Below are 20,713 nucleotides of genomic sequence, written 5' to 3'. Positions count from 1 at the left end.
CTGACATTGAATAAGTGTAGGATATAAAATAGGGCATGACAAAAATAGGTATAACATACATTATTCTGAGTGAATTCCAGAGACTACGTAGATGCAGATTTGTTCATAAGCATGAGAGATATCTTTCAAAAAAAATTATAGTAGTGTAGCCAAGTCTTGAAAGAATAGTATATTAAGTCAGTTCTTTTAGAACTGCATCGACCCTTAACACTTGTTGCCATCAGTGTTTTAAAGAAAGTAACCAAATTTTCTTTACCTAAGAAAACCCATTGACCATCCTACGGAAAACAATATTTTTATTTGCTTATGGACACCATCTTATTTACACAACAAATACATAATAAACTGAACTACTGCAGTGTGTAAAATGGATCATGACAAGTATAGCTTCATTGGAGGAAAATGCAATGTTGTGCAAATACAAAATACACACAAATACAGTAAAATGCCTTCAGGATAGCCAACATTCATGCACAAGAAATGTTATCCTTTGGCTTACAGAACATACTACACAGAATAAGGCATACAACTTGCTGCTAAAGTTACAAAAAAGCTACAATATCTCAGAGTACTAAGTTAAAGGCAGTTAGATATTAATGTTCGCAAAGTACTTGACTTGGTACTTCAAGATATCCAGTGACCATGATGGCCACGTAATCCCCACATAAACACAAAAACAGCCAAGTACATTTACTGTACAGGGGCATTATGGTCCCTCCCCACATTTCCTTATTGTCTTGTCACGAGGTCAAGTGCATAAGCTGAGATGGGAAAAAATACAAAGCTAACCGCAGGCAGTGAAAATTAGGAATAATTTATATTAACATAATGAATTAATGGCAACAATTAAATAGAAACAATTAATGATCACAGACCAAAATTTGATTAAATTAGCAAGGATGAATAAGTGGACTTACTGCACGAGAGAGTAATTATTAATAAGAAGAGTTATTTTTTTTTAAAAAGCTTTAATTTTGCTAAGGAGAAAAAGACACAGAAACTACTCACAAAAACTACTCAAAGTATACTTTAGGTGTCTAAAAATTACATTTTTAAAGAACTGTTCTTCATTTTATCAGTATAATAAATATTAATTAGAAAATCAGTGTACAACAATAAATTAAAGTTTAATATTCAAAGAAGTAAGCTGATGGCAGTGAATAAAGGCAAAACTAAAAAAGTTAGAAACTGGGGAAAATAAAATAAATTAAAAGTTGAATGAATTAATCTTAATATTTTTTAGGCACAACCTTCCAGTTTTTTATGCTGTCTTTTTTTCTCTGACTCGCAGAGTGTCTTTAAGAGTCATCCTCAGTTTTAATAATGTGGAAAAGTGTAACGTTAAACAAGACCTGGTGGCCGTTATTCCAGCCGTAAAGGGCCCGGTCCCTTGCGTTGTAGTCCAGCATGGACATGTGGAAGTACTGGTTATGAAAGGGAATGTCTGTGTACTCGTACGTGGACGTTTTGGTGGAGTAGGCGTAGTACACCTTGGCGCCAGTCAGGTGGGAGTTGGTGATGTAGAGAGTCCCACAGATCATAAAAGACTCGCCCGCATTTCTCTTGGAGTATTCCGTGTTCCACGTGTTGAGGATCTGAAGGGTGTCTGGGTTCAGCCGGCTGATGACGATGTTCCCCGCATTCTGATTGGTCGCGTACACGGCCCACAGGCCCAGCTCATCCGTCATGAGGTCGATGTCTGAGAAGCCTCCCCATGTGTACGGGTACACGTTATGGAAGCCCGCTGACTCCAGCGCCCTCTGGGTTATGACACGGCCTGTCTCAAAGCTGTACCTGACAATGATGTTGCTTTGCATCTTGTTGTAGTACAGAGATCCGTTGTACACCACATGGTTGGTTCCGGCCCATTTAAAAGGCAGGTTGTAGGTTCTGGATTCAACTCCTGCCACAAAGTCACTGATGGATTTGTATTCTTTTACTATCTTATTGTTGGTGTAGCTGTCCATGTACCAAACCTGCATACAAATATGGAAAACAATCGTGTAATGCTTGAAATTGGAAACATGGAAGGCGGTTACAGTACATTTTACAGAATAATGGATTTTAAGCAACATCATTTTTGTTGGAACTGACAATACATTGTAAAACTTAAAAAATAGCAATTTTATTGTGTTATCAACTTTGTATTAGTTCAACTGCAGTAGACAAGACTTAGACAACATTAGTTTCATTCTTCCTTAAGTTTGTGAAAAAAAAAATTAACATGTCTGTTAATTGCTTGTTTACAGTGTCTTCCAAAATTACTCCTATTCTTTGAACCTTTACACATTGTGTCACATTACAACCACAAACTTCAGTGTGTTTTATTGAGATTTTATACGATAGACCCACATAAAGTGGTTCATAGGTATTCAGGGCTCTTTACTCAAATATCTCTAAATAAACTCTAATGCAACCACCGGTTTTTAGAAGTCACCTAATTGGTTAATGCATTCCAGTGGACACATGAAATTCACCCTGGATGAATTGAGGGAGCATTAACAATATTGGCTGATGTTTGTTTTCTGAGGCCCACAGTCACCTCCTCTTTCTCAAAAAAGGGAAAGTGGTCTGCCAAAGAAGAAAAGGAAGAATGTAGAAGGATAGAAAATTGAGGGGAAGCATGCGTTTACCATTCCTTTGAGATATAGGTAAACAGCAGAACTGAACAAACACAGACAGTTTGAATTAAATCCAGCAGCAGTTTTCTCAGAGTAAAGACAGCTTGTTAACTCTTTATTTTGACAATTTTGACAACATTAGCTACTAATATAAATTAATCAGCATCAATGTTATTACCGCCAATCATTTGACACTGAGAGGTTCTGGACCTTGTGGTAAAAACAGTTCAACTTATGTATCAATACTTAGCCCTTTCCCAGGGATTATTTTTAGTATCAATAGATTCCCTTTGATCTGAGGATTTTGAAGATGTAATATTGAACACTGACTAAATGGACCTTCTTACAGAGGGTTCAAATGGTCAAAAATATTATATGATATGGCTCAAATGTATTGCCTCATTAAACTATTTGGTCTTGAAAAAGGATTACCTTATAATCATTACATAATTAATGATTGAATTAATTGCATTTACTAGAAAAAACATTGTCAGAAAATGCCATGTACAAGAAGGGTGTGCAGCCTGCTTGGATGATAAGATTCACAGTAGAATGAATTTACAGTGAAACAACAGGTATAATACAAAATATGACTCATGTGTCTTTGTAGACATAGCCTAGCAAATGGTTTCTTGCATTGCAAACATGTGTATCTGACCTTTCTTTGCCACTGAAAAACTGCATAATACTAGTATTATATCATCATGTCCAGATGACACCTAGGATGTGGGAAAAGGTGAACTCATGTAGGCATTTAGGTTATTCAACTTGTTTTCTGCAGAAAAAAATGATGAGTGAAGTTTAGCCATTTGACTTGTTTTTGGTGACAAGTAAAGAAATTACAACCTCTCCCATGTTTGATTTTGTTGTTGAGTAAGTATGCAAAAAAACAAAACAACAGTGCTGCATTAAGTAAAGAAAGCGACAAAAGCTGCTAATGTTGAAACATGGAAACAATGCAAATTTTGTATGATCTTGCAATCAATCAAATTGTTGCCATCTGAACAGCCAGAGTATAGTTGGTATAAGTAAATTAGTAACCTTAAGTTTGCTTCAAGACATTCAACATAAACAACAGAGCATTTTCTTTGAATAAACATTTCAGCATGGCTCAGATGAGGGTTTGTTTGGCATCATAATGACATTCACCACAACATGGAACTTAATGATACTGTTCTCCTCATCCCAGCAATTATGTGCCTAATATTAATATTTGTATATTTGCATCATGTGTGAAGCATTAAAGAGGACATATCATGATTTTAAATTCTTCTTTTTCACCCTTAAATCATTCAGTTGTGGTCTATATAAAGTGGAAGTGCAATGCTTTGGTCTGAATTTCTTGTTATTGTAGCTTCACAGACCCTGTTCTAAGGTACGTCTGAGAGCAACAAGTTTTAATGCAGTCTCTTTAAGTGCTGTTGAGGCACTTCACACCCCGCCTCCCTCAAGGTCGAAGAGCGCTCTACTTTAACCTGTTTGGCTATTTTTTGTAGTTTGATAACAATTATCTACCACCGCAAAAACAAGACAAAACGGCAAAAATAATGCAAAACTGTTTATGTAATAATAACATTTAAAACATGCAGTATGGTTCTGTCCTCAAGGAGCTAGAAGCAGCACACAGCACTAACATAAGCAAAAGGCACAATGGCAAACAATGGCCATGGTGTCATATCAACACATAATAAATTCATAGCTAAAATAAAGTGTTTTATCATTTTTGCGTTATTTGTAGCGTACCGCTTTTCTGTATCCATTGTTTCCATAGACAGAAGGAACTGACCCCTTAATAAGTATTTCAGCAAATCCTTCTTGATACTGGCGGAGGTTGCTGAAGGCACTCATACTTGAAGTGGGGGAAAAAGGAATTTACCCACTGTTGTGGGTATATTTCCATGAAAAATAAAATGTAACCAGGCACTTTGAAGAGGTTCTGATCCTGGGGGACAGTGTAATGAATTGTGTGGGTTAATACACCCAACAACCGAACCGGACTTATCCTCTTTCAGCGTAGGCATACTTGAACTTGGACTACAAAATCACAGCGAGAAATAGATATGATGGATACACGAAACTGATCAGCCAGAAGGCCATGACCGTATTTAGCTATTCCACAGCAAATACTGTGACGTAACAGTTAGAAAAACGTAATAGATGATAGAGAAAACTGAACAGACTGAAAAATATGACCCAAACAGAATATAAAGATATCTCCGCAACACCTGGAGAGACTAAATTAAACATTTCAGCATTCCTACAGACTCCAAGAACACAACAAAATGTATTTAAAGGATAAACAAGTGGATTTTGCATGATATGTCCCCTTTAAGTTCCAGGTTTATGTTTATTAGCCTGCCATACAATAACAAGAGGGTGTTCTGATCCAATTCTGATCCAGGTATTGGATTGGGGTCCCAGTCAAGAGATTCAGTCAAGACATTTTAACTTATCTGCATCAGATTCATTGGCTAAACTCAACTAAGTGACATATTGTACATCCAATTTTCCAAAACTCATGCCTTCTTTTCACATACGTAGTTTGCCAATCTCAACAATATTTGTTGATCTAGCAAATCTGGACTTGCCCTAATAATGTAACTGTTTTCCACCTTTCCCAGTGTGCTTACAGTGACGAGAGACTGTATTGGCTGCTCCACCTTCCTTCCTGTCAACATATGTTCAGTGACCTGTGTGCTGTCCTCAGACATCTGTCCCCATGGAGCAGAGCTACACAGAATTTTACGTTAAAAGAAATCTTCTGACTTCGATTTGTTGAATTTAATTAAATTTAATTAAACATATTAACCGTGTAATAATATTCACCTTTTTTCAGAAACGCTGACTTGAAATGACTTTTTAAAGAGAAAATCTCAGATAAATTATATATACCTTAATCTATGTTCAAGTGTACACCTCATTTTTAATAACTTAACCAAATAAACCAAGGACTAAGCTAAAGATTAGACACTCTAGAGTTGCCTATCACAGCCCCTTATGCATGCAAGGTGAATGCAGTACATCATAAGCTTGAATTTTTTGCAAATCATATAGCACTGAACACATGCTGAATAAACCAACAGGGTAAGATGAAAAAAAAAAGCAATAAATCTGCTTTTCAATCATAAATTATTTTCCTCTATATTTAAAGAAAATGTTAAGTACATTAGACCCTTGACAAATATCTTATAAATGTCCATTTACACAGTAGAAAAGACTTACCCTGTTGTTCTTTGGAGAAGCCACTGGATCAGTCATCCAAGCTCCAAATCTGGTCCCTGAAGTCTTCACTGTCTGCGGCCCAGTGATCTTCATCAGCTTGCCACATGCTGTAAACACGTCACATGGCTCTCATCACTTATGTTCTCATATTATGACAACACTTCAGATCTTCTTATTATTAAAGAAACAAAAGGACAAGGTAACACACACGTGCTGTAGCATAAATACACCCAATCTGTCTGAATTTGGGGAAACATTTTTTTTTGATGGTTTATTATCAGAGGTGCTTGAGTTGTGTTTCAACTGGCTAGACACTTTAATTCTTGTAAATACCAGCAACGCAACACTTGTACACAGGTTTTCCAGTTTCCTATTAACTATTTTACTGAATCAATCAAATACTTCAGCCACACACTATACATAAATAATCCTTTATAAGCTCCAGCTGTTAGAATGCACCAGTTCGTTCTTTATGTTGACACTTTAACTGATATCATGCCAACCTAAAAAGAAGCAAAGGGGAATTGGAGATCTAGTTATGCAAGCCTTTGACAAAAAACAATGCAGCTCTGGAAGCAGAATTGATCTTATTAGCCCAGTTAAACCTCAGCAGGTGGAGTGATGTGATCACACTTTCCTATAGGCCTGCTAGAAATGTCAAAAAAGAGAGAATCAAATCTGAGAACAGAGTTAAACTTTTAGGGAAAATTGTATTTTGTTCACTTTGAATAAGACTAGTATGCACAATGCTATGGTACAAAGTTGCACAATTTTACAGCAAAAAAAGTCCTGTGACTCCAAATGAGTCTTTTCTCAATCAACTAAAATCATTTTGGCTCTGGCTATAGCGCTGCCGTGCCCCCTGCTCTCAAGCTGAAATGCCAATCTGCTCGCAGCAGCAGGAAATGTGCCAGTTATCCTTTTTGTTTTGCCATTGATTTGAGAGACTCACTGAGTTTGTTCATGCAGCTGTGAAGCCTGTTTTCCAAGTTCAGGACCCTCTGCTGTAGCTCATCATAGTCATAGGCTCCCATCTCCTCCTGGATGCCCATTAACACACTGGACAGGTTTTTGATCTCTTCTTTGAACTGAGAGATTAACTTGGCATCCGTCTTGTACTGCTCCAGGACAGGGATCAGTGGCTGCAAGGATTCCATCTTGCCCTTCAGCTCCTGGAATTGTAATACAGCAAAGAACTATCAGTCTTTAACTGCAATTCCTTTTCCATTTGTTGTCATGGCACTTACCGTTTTGTGTCTTCTATAAAATACCAGTTTTACAATATTTCACGTCAAATCCAATTCAAAAATCAGCGAATGTTCAAAACGTTTTTTATTTGTATGTATATATGATATCTCCAAAGTTGGTCCAAGACATGAGGAAATTACCCTGTTCCTTAGGGTCCCTGGGCTAAGAGTGGGGCCAAAATTCCTTGAATTCTCCTGCAGAGTAGATTTAAAAACAACCTATTTTTAGTGTGTCAAGAGTGATCCTACTTATACATTTTCTTGAGTTAATTCGAGTAGAATTTAAGATTCTAAGAATTTATTTATAATTTTTTAGAGTTAAACAGCCAAGACAGAAGAAAAACGACAACAAAAAGTAAACAAAAACAACAAGAACAAAAATCAACAAGACAAAACAGTCAAAACAGTGTCAGCTTAGAGGATAGAATATGAACACATCAGACCGTAGAGTATAATCAAGCGTGAGACAAGAGTCAAAGGGAACAACAGACCTTTCTGGAGACATGGTATCAAACAGTTCACCGTAAAACACGGAATATCAATAAAAGATGAAAGCAATAAATGATAATGACAATAATAACAATAATAATAAAGAAGAAAGAAAATAAAAAAATACAGGTTCAGATGAGTGCGACAGTCATTTTAGCCCATTATTTTGTATGTATCTATTAAAAGGACCCCACACAGTAGAATTTAAGATTCTTAATTAATAATGTATACATTCCCCAAAGATTTACAAGAATTTACTGATGTCTCATTTGTAGTCATACAATTAAACATTCTCAGTGTTTGATAGTTGTTGCAATTATTATGTCAACAGAGACATAATTAACTCCTACTAATTTGATTGTTTCTACAGCTTGTATCTGAGGGTTCAGTGTTTAAGCACAATATAACTGATCTTGAAATGGACAGTGCATTCATGAAACCTTTTCACATTTTGTTGTGTTACAACCCTAAACTTGAGTTGGAAATTAAGTAATAGAGCAACACAAAGCAGGTAGTTATTGATAAGAGGAAGGAAAATAACACAAGTCAAAGTCTGAAAAGTGTGGCATGCCTTTGTACTCAGGCCAACTTGCAGAACCACCTTTTGCTGCAGTTGCAGCTGCAAAACGCTAAAGGGGTTATTTCCATCCAGCTTTGCACATCTAGAGAATGCCATTTTTAACCAGTGTGGATGGGTTGGATGAAGAGCATCTGTGAACAACAGTTTTGAGACAAATTCTTAAGTGGATTTAGATCTGGACTTTGGCTAAACTAATTTGACACATGAAAATACTTTGATATAAATAGTGGTTGTCAGCCCTGGTCCTCAGCCCCACTGTTCTGCAAGCCGTAGTTGTTTTCCAGCTTCCAAATGCCTGACTTAAATGAATGGGTATTTCCATTGCAGCCCTAGCTGTATTTTTAGGGTCATTGTTCTGTTTGAATGGGAACACATGTCCCAAGCTCTTGCTGCCTCTAATAGGTTTTATTCATTAATTGCTTTGTATTTAGTTCCATCCATCTTCCCATTAGCTCTGACCACTGTTCCTATTCATGCAAATGAAAAGCACCTCTACAGCATGATACTGCCACCTGTTATGATTCTGGCCCGTCTGCCTGCTCTGTCTTCATGTAATCGGCTAATCTGCTTCACCTGTCTGCTGCTGCACTGGAGTGCAATCAATCATGCCATGCACCTGTTTTTCTGCAGTTATATTCAGCCCTCAGACAGGCAGATCTTTCCCCCTGTCGGCAATCCGACTTCTGGCTGCGGCGTGTTCTGCACCGATCCTCCCGGTCTGGAGACTGCCAGGACCGCACCCCGCAAAGGAGCCTATTCTGATTCCTCCGTCCTACACGGACTCTGTTAAAGTGGGTGGCTTCTTTGGAATCATATATATTTACCTAAGCTTTTTCAAGCCACTAACCTGCCTCTCCGTTCCCAGTGATCCCGGGTTCCCGGCTGGTGGAGTCCTGAGTATTTGTGCGCTGCTCCTGAATAAATCGTTTAACTTTTATTCTGTTTCTGGCTGAAATTCTGGGTCCTCCGTCCTGAACTTCACAGCCACCACCCTAACATCTGAAAAATTATACCCTAATATTGCTGCCTTCGAGCAATTCTTTCCAACTACGACATTGCAAACACTGATACTGCAATGGCAATTGGGAATACATTGGGAATACATCAGCTCTATCTTTTTTTTTTTTCTTACCGTGTCCTGTCTGGCAGAGTATCGCTCAGAATTGTTGTCTGAGTGCCAAGAAATTGCCCAACAGATTTACTTTCACAGGCGGAGCATCATAGCTAATGTTTTAAAGCTCTGCTTGATATTTATAAAATAAACTTTATTATAAACTTCTTTGGGAATATTTCAATTGTTACAGACACGGAGACTGAAATGAAAAGGAAAAAAGAAGCTAAAAAAAGAGAGAGATGGGGCAAAAGGGAAAAAGGGGAGAAAAGAAGGAAAGAGTGGAGGAGAGAAAGAAGGATGAAGAGAATAAAAGATTACATCCTGCTTGCTTATACACTTGCAGCTGTTTTTTTTGTTTTTAACAAAATTGCACATGGTATTTATGAATGTAAAATGTACTTAGTGAGAGGTGGAGCCCAATATAAAACATCTGTGTATCTGTCAACACCTGAAGCTTAACACCTGTGAGTATGAGTGTGGATGCGCTTTTGTATACAAGGTTTCTCCAGAAAAATATGCAATAGGGAGTTTGAGGACCCACCGACCTGCCCCGTGGTCCCCGGGCGGACACCGAGGAGATCCGAGCCACAGACATCCAAAGGTCCCCAAAGCACAGGAACCCCTGGAGAACCACCGCCGGGACTACCGCAACCCCCCCAGGGAAGAGCAGTGGAGAGTCCCAGGGGAGCCACCCAGCTGCGACAGTGCAGAAGCCCCAGGGAGCCGCAGCGACAAGCCCACAAGCCCCGCCGGCAGCCGTCCACGCCTGAGCAGATCCAGCCATGGACCCAGAGACCCAAGACCCCGGGACACACCAACCCCCAAGCAGAGGTCCGACATAGCCCAGGGGGCCAGGCCCCGGCAAGCAGACACCGGGAGTGAGCCAGCACACACCAAAGCACCCGGCCCCGGACACCAAGAACCACAAGTACACCAGCGGGCAGAGACTCCAACCACCGGCAGGTAGTATGGCGGGGAGGAAATAGGCCCCCCATAAGATGGGGGAGCCTAAGCTGATCCAGGAAAGGGAGCAGTCCAAGACCCAACCTGTCACAAAAAAAAAAAACAGGCACTCACAGTCACAATCACCCACTCCCACCCTCATGCATACACATAAAATCACTCGCACCCAACGTAAAGACAAACAACAATGGACGTCATACACTCATTTACACTCCCCATGCATACTCTATACTCCCAGGTCCAGGCGCCGGTACCCCCTAGGGGCAACCTGCCCTCGGACCCAGGAGGTGGTCCCCTTCCCTCCTGGGGCAGAGACAGGCAGACAGCGCCGGCACCGCCCAGACCCGGGCGGCCCCGGCCCGTCCCCCGCCCCGAACCCAGTCCCCAACAACCCCCATCCACCTCCGGAGAGGGGGCTATGTACAAAAGAGGGGTCCACATGGCCCAAACCAGCCCGCCAACCAGAGTCTCCCCAGGACGGAGCATTCCCGACCCCCCAATGAGCTCCGATCCCAACCCCATGAGCCTCCCACCCCCAGTGAACCCCAACATGAACCTCCCCACAGGGCCACCCCCAACAAGGACACCGATATCTAACACACGCACCCGAACCCAAACGCCACGAATCCCCTCCCCCACAGGGGAACACCCCCACAGGTGAACTCCATAGCCAAGAGGCCGATGAAGCCACACCCACCCAGCGCAAGCTCCACACTTAGCCCCGTTCTAAGCACCCCTGCCACACCCCGCTCCCCCACCACACAGCGCGCCGCAACACCAAGGCAAGGGCCTCGCGCAACCCCACCTCCGCCCACCGGCACAACAGGGCAGACCCCACCAAGCACCGCACCCACAACAGGACCCCCGACCCCGCAGCATGACGGGACAATCTCACCCACCCAGTACCCGGGGCCAGTGTCCCGCCACAAACCCCCCCCCCCCCCCCCCCCCAAACCCCCCCCCCCCCACTACATCTCTGTATATCTGAACTAATTTGTGTTGATCTATGACCTAGTGTTGCCATAAAATACGTAGCAGTTTGTGGCTCTAATGTGATAGAATGTGTACAAGTTTAAAGTTTGCTGATGGTCTCTTACAACCCCAAGCTGGGCATGCAAATGAAAACTGTTGAATTGCCACGTAGTAACGGAAATAAAAAAATAAAAAAATAGCTGGAAAGTAAAAAAAAAAACTTGCAAATGCAATGTAACCTAATAGATAGAAGGTAATTAAGTCAGTAATTTTTCATTCTATGAGAGTGCTCTCCTTGGTCAGTTATGTAAAACATTTGATGTTCTTTTACAAATCAAAAGAATCCCAAGGTTTTAAGGTTTATTGCTGCAGTCAAACTGTCTTACTTTTAAAACTTGTCCTTGTTTGGGCAGAGGTTGACCTTTGATGATCTTTTCAAGGATGTGTATCTTTTCCAGACTGCTCCCCTTTATGTTTCTCACACAGATCAAGATCAAACAAAAATATACCTGAAAGTTTGTGTTGACGAGGGTCTTCCTGTCCGACTCGATCTGCCGGAACTTTGACCGCAGCCCTTTGATCTGGCTTTCCATCCTCATGATGTACTGAAAGTCTCTCTGCGTCCGCAGGTTCAACACCTCGATTGACTGTGACATGTTCTGTACCTTTTAAAAAGAATCAGATGGTGCAGCATTGATTTTTACGTCCACCACCAGATTAAAATGTCCTTCTTCTTCAGCTGGTTAGTAGCTTAGCAGCACGATTTAGCAGCACGATTGCCTTTCAACAAACAAGGAAGATATAGCTTTAGATGTACAATTGAAATCAGATTATATACATTGTATAAAAAGACACATGGCCATTCTCTTCCTCACAGTCTGGCATTGAAAAATTGGCTATTTTTTAAAATAAATGCCAGAATAATGATTATCTTTTTACTTTCTTCAAATTCTATTCAAATTGAAATTGGACTGAAATAAGAGCTCTGCAATGGCCACTCAAAAACATTGACTTTGTTGTCTTTAAGCCACTTTAAGCAACTAATTTAGCCGTGTGTTGAGAGTCGTTCATATGGCAGTCCTTTTTTTGCCCACCATTTAATGTCCTGGCTAATGTCTTGAGATATTACTTCAATATTTCCACTTAATATTCTTTCCTCATGATGCCATCTATTTTGTGAAGTGCACCAGTCTCTCCTGCAGCAAAACAACCACACAACAGGATGCTGCCATTCATGTAATATTTCACTGTTGGGATTGTGCTCTCAGGCTTCCAAGTCTCCTCTTTTTTTGTAACAATAGTCATTATTGCCAAACACTAATCAGATCATAGAACGTTTCTTCAGAAATTAAGGTCTATGTCCCTTAATGCATTTCTTCTCATTCTCTCAGTGGCCTTTTAACTCATGCCGGTATGAATCCTTTCATTTTATAGGCTTCTGCCAACTTTACAAAGATCTTTGCGATTGTTTTGAGGTTTATTCTTTTATTCTGCACCTGAATACTTTCATCAGTAAAACACAGAACCATATTCGTGGAGGATTTTCATTTGATCTTTTTCATGATTTCGCACAAGAAACTGTGTTTGAATTCTATCTTAAAATACATTCACAGGTGTGCTTTCAATTAACTCAAATGTTGTGAATTAACTTATCAGGAGGTATATAGCAAAAAAACATTATTGTCTGATTACACGTCAGATAGTGAGAAAAAACAGGTTTGATGTCTTTCTATACTGTGTGTAAACATTTGATTTCAATAAATATCTGACTTCAGCTGTATTTTTACGCTACATTTTAGTCCTTGTTAAGTCACAGTTTTTTCTGTTTCTGTTGTGCTGCTTTTGTATTTTTTTTTTTCAGAAAAATCAATAAATCTACGGCATTTGATAGCTTATTTTAGAGAAGAAATAGTAAACTGGGATCTTTTTTCTGGTTTAGCAAAGGTTTACTAGGTTTATAGGGCACACAAACAAGAAAAAATTTGATCCTTTCTTCTCTCTTTGGCTCTAATTGTAATAAGGCCTACATTATTGGAGCACATCAGAAGCAATGCAGCACAACCCTCATACACTGTGTTCTTTCCTGGCTTGGGCAGAGGGATACTGAAATGGCCTTTCTGAAACCCTGAGGCAGCTTAGTACATTAGTGTCAGAGGCCCCTGCAAATGACAAAGAGCACACATTGGCTTACAGTGTTTAAATGTAGGCTACATCAGAATATAACAGTCACTTAGGAGAGAGACTCCAGTGCTGTGATATTTGTTTGTTAGTAGATGTGTAAAACTTAAACTATTGTGGGGAAAACATAATACTATACACACATACACACTATGTCATAGCTGGTTTGTAAATAATGTGTAGTATGCACATAAAACTTGAGGAAAATTAAAGATGCAAATTCAAAAAAATCTATGTTAGTAAATATTGTTCTTTGGTTATATGTAATCCGAAGAATGAACATGATCCTCTCACAGTGTAACCCTTCACAGGGTAGTTTAGGATTTTTAAAATAAGGATCTGTAAAAAGGTTGTAAGCAGAATTAGGTTGGTTAATTAGTTGGACCCAAAGCCTGAAGCTAACAGCTAGTCAAAGAAGGGTTAGAACCAAAGTGGAGACCAAAATTGGACAGTTCTGGAAAACCACTCAATGACTAAGAAAGTGTAAACAGGGAGCAACATAGGTTGTGTTTTTTTGGGTTTGGAACTACCCACTTAGAATAAGGACATTGTCAGGCTGGGAAGGGAGTCCATTCAGGCGCTCCCTAATTTAGTCACCATGTCCTCTGTAAAGGAGAGAGACTCAGGAGAATAATGAGAAGGCGATTCCATGTTCATTGCTGAGGTCACAGAGGTTGTTAAAAAGTTCCCCTGTGCTACAGCACCAAGTGTGGAATAGATGCTTCCTGAAATACTTAAGGCTTTAGACATGGTTGTGTTGTTGTGGTCGAAAACCAAGACCCCTCAGGCATTTTGTGTGCTGCAGGATTATAGTGTGAAAGCAATGCTATCCGGTCCTAGAATAATCAAATCAAGAGCTGTTTCTGCACTCAAGCCATGACCTTCACTATACACTAGAGTGGTTGACAGAAGAGTTTGGATTGCCTGGGAAGATAATCAGCTCCTCAAAATCTGAGGGCAAAGACCAACTGGTAAAAGGTGGATTGTTCTCTTTTGGTCAGGGGTCCTTCTTTGCCTCATTTGGAACTGTTCAAGTATCTTAGTGTCTTTTTCACAAGTAATTGTAGGATGGGGCTGGGGATGAAGAGATGGATTTTGCCTCTTCTGCGGTAGTGCAGGTGTGGTTCTGGTCTGTTGTGGTGAAGAAAGAGTTTTTCATGTTCACTCCTCTCCAGTTGTCAAGAGATATGGATCATGACCAAAAGACTGAGATCCTGGATACAAGCAAATGACATCCAAGCTAACTCCAAGGACTAGCTAACTCCACAGTGTGATTGGACTGTACCTTAAAGATATGGAGAGGAGCTCTGTAATTTGGGGACAGTAGAGCCTCTACTCTTCTGCAAAGGATTCGGAGTCATCTAACTATGATGCCTCCTGAGCACCTCCTGCTGAAGGTAATTTCAAGCATGGCCCAAGAACTGATCTACATCCGAGGAACTTTTTCCATTCTGGACAAGAAGTTCTATGTGATACCCCAGAATGAGCAGGAGAGTTTCAATGAGTAAAGCAGTGTCTGGGTTCCCTTTGGGACAGCTGGACAGAACTATCTAATAGCAAGCGGCATAAATGGCAACCACCATAATATTTTTACTTCTTACGCTGCCTTACTTTTGACCAGAAATGTTTTAGATCTTCCATTCTTAGAATGTGTTTCACATTAGTGAAACACATTCTAAATCACATTCAAAATCCCTAGTTGTGAACTGCTACCTTCCCCCATTCCCATTGTAAATAATTACTGGCTTTTTTTATAAAATGATGAGCTAATGATGCAAATGCAATAGTTTTAAAGTGTCTGCATTGACCACTCTAAGCCAACTAATCCTATTAAGTTGTCTACTGCAGGTATGGTGTTAACCATACCGTCATTTCTTTTTAAAGAACCTCACTTCAAAAAAAAAAAGCGCTACCCTTTGAGAATACAGTTCAATTTTCCCCATTGGCTGCAGAACACGGGACACTCCAGTTCTGTTAAGGTAGACTAGAGAGCAATCTCTTCTTCACAACCTGTCATTTAGCTGATCTCATCCATGCAATAGATGAAGAGGTAGAAAACAGTATTGCATATCTGGCTGGTACAATCTATGGGAGGATTACAGCAGCAAAGTGATATGGGTAACAATTGAAAATCAATGTCTGTATGAATTCAGGTGTGCTGATTGGCTAAGGAGTTTCCATGCACTTCAGTGTGTGTGTGTGTTTGTGTGTGTGTGTGTGTGTGTTTGTGTGTGTGTGTGTGTGTGTGTGTGTGTGTGTGTGTGTGTGTGTGTGCGCTCATGCCTTTTCCAGGAGCTGGCGGAGCTGTCTGCCTTTGGCATCTCTGGAGCAGAGATTCTGTTCAGGTGCCACCACTGTGCAGATACAGCGCCCATCTGCATCCTGAGCTGAGCTGTACACCTGCCAACCCTCCTTTGGTCTGATGGTCTGCACACAAACACGCAAAGCATAAATTCAATGCACATACCTCTGTGGAAACAAAACAAAAAAAAAAGAATACTGATGATATCCACTATTATTAAAGTAGCTGCTATGTTTTGTTATTTCTTTCCTCCTTTGTGGCATTTTCATTTATCCACCTTATTTCCCAGAAGCTTTGACATTAACCAGTTCCACAAACCTACTCAGTCTGCCGTTTTGAAAATGCTTTTGATGTAAGATACTCTTTTGCTCAAAGTGCATTGTCTCCAGTGAATTGCTTCTTCAACAATACAACAGTGTTTCCTGGCCTTGATGAATACCACATGTTTAAATTATATTGATATCTGATTGTTTAAAGTAAAATCCTGCAGGGAGAAGCAGAAAAACATGAATTCTGGTATCTTTTTCTTCTTTTTTTAGAACATTCAATATGATCCCCAGAGCAATAGCGTAAATTCTAAAAAAGCAAACATTTGTTTTATGATCAGCCTTAAAAACCTTGCAGTGCTGCACTATTAACTAATACGAAGGGTTTCTAGGCAGTCCAGAAAAGTGTAGAAAAATGTAGAAGAAGGTTTAAATATTTACCAGGCCTGAATGAGAATGTAAAATGAAAATTATTCTATTTCCTGACTTATATTTCTTAGACTTACCAAATCCATTGTTAAAAAGTTCCATCCATCCATCCATCCATCCATCCATCCATCCATCCATCCATCCATCCATCCATCCATATAAGACCTGAACTATAACAATGGAATTTTTACATTAAAAAATGTTTGGAACAGTAGAGGTGACAAACTGATCTAAAGGCAGTGACCAGCATCCTACAGTGTTTCAAACTGAGATAACTCTCAGACCTAAGCCTGCTCTGTATTGTCAGCATGTGTAAAATAGTTTTAATTGTGGATGGCAGATTTATCCCCAAAATTTGCTTTTCTGACAGCCTACAAGTTTCTGTCTGAAATGTGTTCAACATCATGAAAATGAAGCCCTGAGGGGGAATGCAGTGCAAACCATGCGCTGTACTCTAAAGCCTATGGATTGAAATAAAAGTCGAGCGCCCTGATTTTTAAGTGCAGCCATCATTTCACCCTCCCATTCATCCCAGTCTGTCAGCCTGAGCAGTTCGAAGAACATTTGGCACAGGGCACGAGTGAACAAATCCCCTCTGAGCAAGCAAAAACTTCGCACCATGGAGACAGTTCAACCTCTGACTCATCCTTTCACGCAGCAAGCGCCAAGAGGCGACTTTTCGTCTCTGTATACTTTAGTTCTAAACTGAATATTTAGCTTAAATTATATATATATATATATATATATATATATATATATATACATATATATATATGTATATATATATATATGATAGCATTATAAATATGGTAGCACTAAGAAATTCATGTTTTGAACTTAACTCTTTTTGTAACTTTGTTAACACTTCAATCTCACATTAGAAAGGGTTATTTGAATAAAGTATCTTATATTTACATGCAAATTAGAGCTTCTCTGCTAGATGTGTGCTCAATAAAATTTAGAAAACTGCAAAGATTAATTGAAAAATGTGTTAAATGATTACATCATGATACTGTAAATTATTAGGGGACAAGTGCATATACTGAGAAATTGTTTACTGAGGGAAGTGATATAATGCCTATCGTATGCAATTTGTTTGGATAACAGTAGAGAGGAAAAAGAAGAAAAAAAAAAAAACTCCCCAACTCTGATCATTTTTAAGACCTGAAATTAATTGGTGTCAGTAATCTTTTAAAGAGCTCTTTTTCCTGTCTCTTGAGTGACTCACATCATTTCACCCCTTTTCACTCTCACATTTCCTCATATTAAAACTATTCTGATGCCCAGCCAAGCCAGATGCTCTCCCCACTTTAGCTTTTTGTTTAAAAGGAACACTGCACAAAGACCTTTTCTGTTCCCCCATTAAATAATTCAGACAGCTGGTCCCTCCTTTGTTTTGAGCACTCATTATCAGTTTTTCACTCCTTTCTTTAAGGAAGTATTTCTTCAGTCTGAAAATATTTCCTCTCTTTCCAAGCACCACTATTTCTGGAAACGAGACAGCCAGTCATGGCAAGGTAAGGAAACTGCTTTGCAAACAAGGCAGTGCATGGGTGGGATGAACTTAATTGAACATTGTTTGTGTCCAAATGGCTTTGTGACCAGTAAGCTGCTGGTTCTAATATCTGGACTACTCCCAAAAATATTATAAAACGCTGTAACTATATACTGAAATTGGAGTAGTATTGGATTTTTATGTCGCATGAAACACCAAAGTTGATATATGTGCACAAATCCATATTTTGCAAACATGTAATTATTAGAAGTGGTCAATGTACAACATTGCTTTACTGCTAATGTAAGCCATAAAGCAAACGATCACCTAACTTTAGTATTTTTGTAAAATTAGAAGAATAGATTGTAAATCTAATAATAAGTAATAGTATTATTGTTATTATTAATAATAAATATTGTTGTTGCTGTTATTATGAAAGATAGATAGATAGAGATAGATAGATAGATAGATAGATAGATAGATAGATAGATAGATAGATAGATAGATAGATAGATAGATAGATAGATAGATAGATAGATAGATAGATAGATAGATAGATAGATAGATAGATAGATAGATAGATAGATAGATAGATAGATAGTCTTGTTTGTGCTGAATACAGGTAAAAGAAATACACAGAATATTGGCAGAAAGCTGAAGTGACTCATTCTTGTGTTAATGAACAAATGAATCATAACATAATGACATAATTCACCCAAAACAAATGCATGCCAAATCTCCCAAACTTCACATTTCTAACAGCGAATGTAAAACAGGTCCACTCGTGTTAAAATTATGCTTCGGGTGTAAATGTGAGGTAGTTTCGTGTATTGGTAACTCACCACAGTAGGGCAGTATCCGAACAGCAGCAGAAACAGCAGTGGGTTAAGAACCACGGACAGCGACCACATTATGCTCCACCTTCACCTCAACAACTCCTAGATTACAAAAATCTTAAGTTTTGTCCCTTTTTATATCCGTGCGCCGTGACCGCCGAGTCCACTACTCTGTGGGAAAAAACGAGACTTCCAGTGAAGCAGGAGGAGGGCGGCACGTCCATTCACTCGTGCCCATCACGCATGCCATCCGGCCGAACGGTGAGAAACCTTGCATCCAGGAGCAGGGAAAAAGTTTGTGGGCACGCATGCGGCGAAAATCCGAGTTGATCGTTCACAGCACCCTACTCCACGGATGTGACATCATCCAGCCGCCTGGCTTGGCTCAAAATGAACCTAGCTTGCTTGTGTGAGGAGGATCCGCGGCAGCTGCGCAGCGACAAAAGTTGCAGCTGGTTGTATTCTTCGGAAAATAAGAAGGTGGTGCTGAGATGCTGCTGCGTCTTTGCATAGATGGGAGAAGGAGTTGGGGGATTGGCAGCTACATAAAATTCAATTCAATTCAAAAATACTTTATTAATCCCAAAGGGAAAATGTTATAGCTCATTATGAAGGTTTCTTCAAAGAAATGTTGTAGATGCTGATGGTTGTGGGCAGGAAGGATCTCCTGTAGCGCTCCGTCTTACAGCAGATCTGAAGAAGCCTCTGACTGAAGACACTCTGTTGTTGTAGGACAGTCTCATGAAGAGGATGCTCAGGGTTCTCCATAATGTTCTTCATTTTATGAAGAATCCGTCGTTCCACAATGATCTCCAGAGGTTCCAGAGGAGTCCCCAGAAAAGGCATACAAAATAACTTGGTTTAGTTTCAACAAATGTCTCAGAGGTGAACAAGGCTTGGAAACTGGCAGTCTTCAACATTTTAACAAAGTGTTAAACAGTGTATGGAAATCCGTTTTGTCTAGAAAATTAAACAACAAAAAGTAAAGGATGAAAATAGTTATTTATTTATTTTCATATATAAGGCAGCTTTTGGTTATGTCTCATGTTCTGTGGAGCATAAGAAAATACACATCTAAGCCTAATCAAATGAGCACTTTGACTTTGTCTCCTTGAGTAGTGACTTTTATGGCCACATAGCATGATGTTGTGGGAAATGACGAACTGTGTGCCTTAGAATAAAGTTTCGACAACTATATTACTTTAGAGGAAGTAAAACTTCACAAATAAAACACAGACTGATTATGTGTAGAAAAGTGAGAAATTCAGCTGCTTCTTTTTACTGCTCCAAATTTTACAAAATCTCTGCATGGGTCACTGATATAAAGTATCCTGGTGACGTAGTTGTTGGGAGGAAAAAAGAGTACTGATGCCAGACTAACTGTGCTCATTAAGAAACAGAGCAGAAAATTACAACATCTTTCGTGGATTATGCCAGAGTTTTAGTTTTTTGCATTACAATTTTTGTAATTCTCCAATGTTTTGAATTACAGGTAGACTGAGTTTGCCCAAAGAGCGTTTGGATTTCCAAGTAGGGTGCCAGTCTGTTAAGTCATTAAAGTAAAGTACTGCTCTTAAACAACATTTCTCTTGACAACATCTTCCTCATTGGAAAAACCTCAATATAAATCTTTTTCTTAGGAACTCATATTTGAAATGGAGACTTTGGAGCTGCTGCTTTTGTCTTAGGTGGCCATTGTTTTGCATATTGATGTTAAATGTTGGTTTCTCAAGCGTTTCTTAAGCAACTTTCAACTGCGTTCTCACTAGCCTTGTGCTTCATTGTTTTCTTTCTGCTTGTTTATTCACTGTGGCATTTCAAGCAGTAGAAGAACAGACGTTTACCTTGTCTTAAACAATACAGAGTATTAGTGAGAAAATGGCTCACTGAGCACAGTCAAAAAAACTTTAATTCTCCTTAAAAGTCTGTACCTATAGCTATTTATTTCTAAAGACATACTGCACTGTGGAAATTAAATTTCCCTATTTCTTACTGCCTT

At 39.4% G+C, this 20,713-nt stretch overlaps 1 protein-coding gene across 1 annotated transcript; it reads right to left on the bottom strand.

The window, feature by feature from the left end:
- Positions 1–279: 279 nt before the first annotated feature.
- Positions 280–19,351, bottom strand: LOC124869423 (noelin-3-like). The gene is made up of 6 exons (XM_047367258.1): positions 18,721–19,351; positions 15,670–15,813; positions 11,718–11,873; positions 6,796–7,015; positions 5,844–5,950; positions 280–1,976 (listed from the first exon to the last, which is right to left on the bottom strand). Exons 1-6 carry the CDS (start codon positions 18,787–18,789, stop codon positions 1,299–1,301), a joined length of 1,374 nt encoding a protein of 457 aa, XP_047223214.1. The 5' UTR covers positions 18,790–19,351; the 3' UTR covers positions 280–1,298.
- Positions 19,352–20,713: the final 1,362 nt, after the last annotated feature.

The sequence above is a fragment of the Girardinichthys multiradiatus genome, chromosome 6 (assembly GCF_021462225.1).
Source record: "Girardinichthys multiradiatus isolate DD_20200921_A chromosome 6, DD_fGirMul_XY1, whole genome shotgun sequence".
NCBI lineage: Eukaryota > Metazoa > Chordata > Actinopteri > Cyprinodontiformes > Goodeidae > Girardinichthys > Girardinichthys multiradiatus.
The sequence above is the reverse complement of the archived record's forward strand: the minus strand, read 5'-3'. Positions and strand labels throughout refer to the sequence as shown.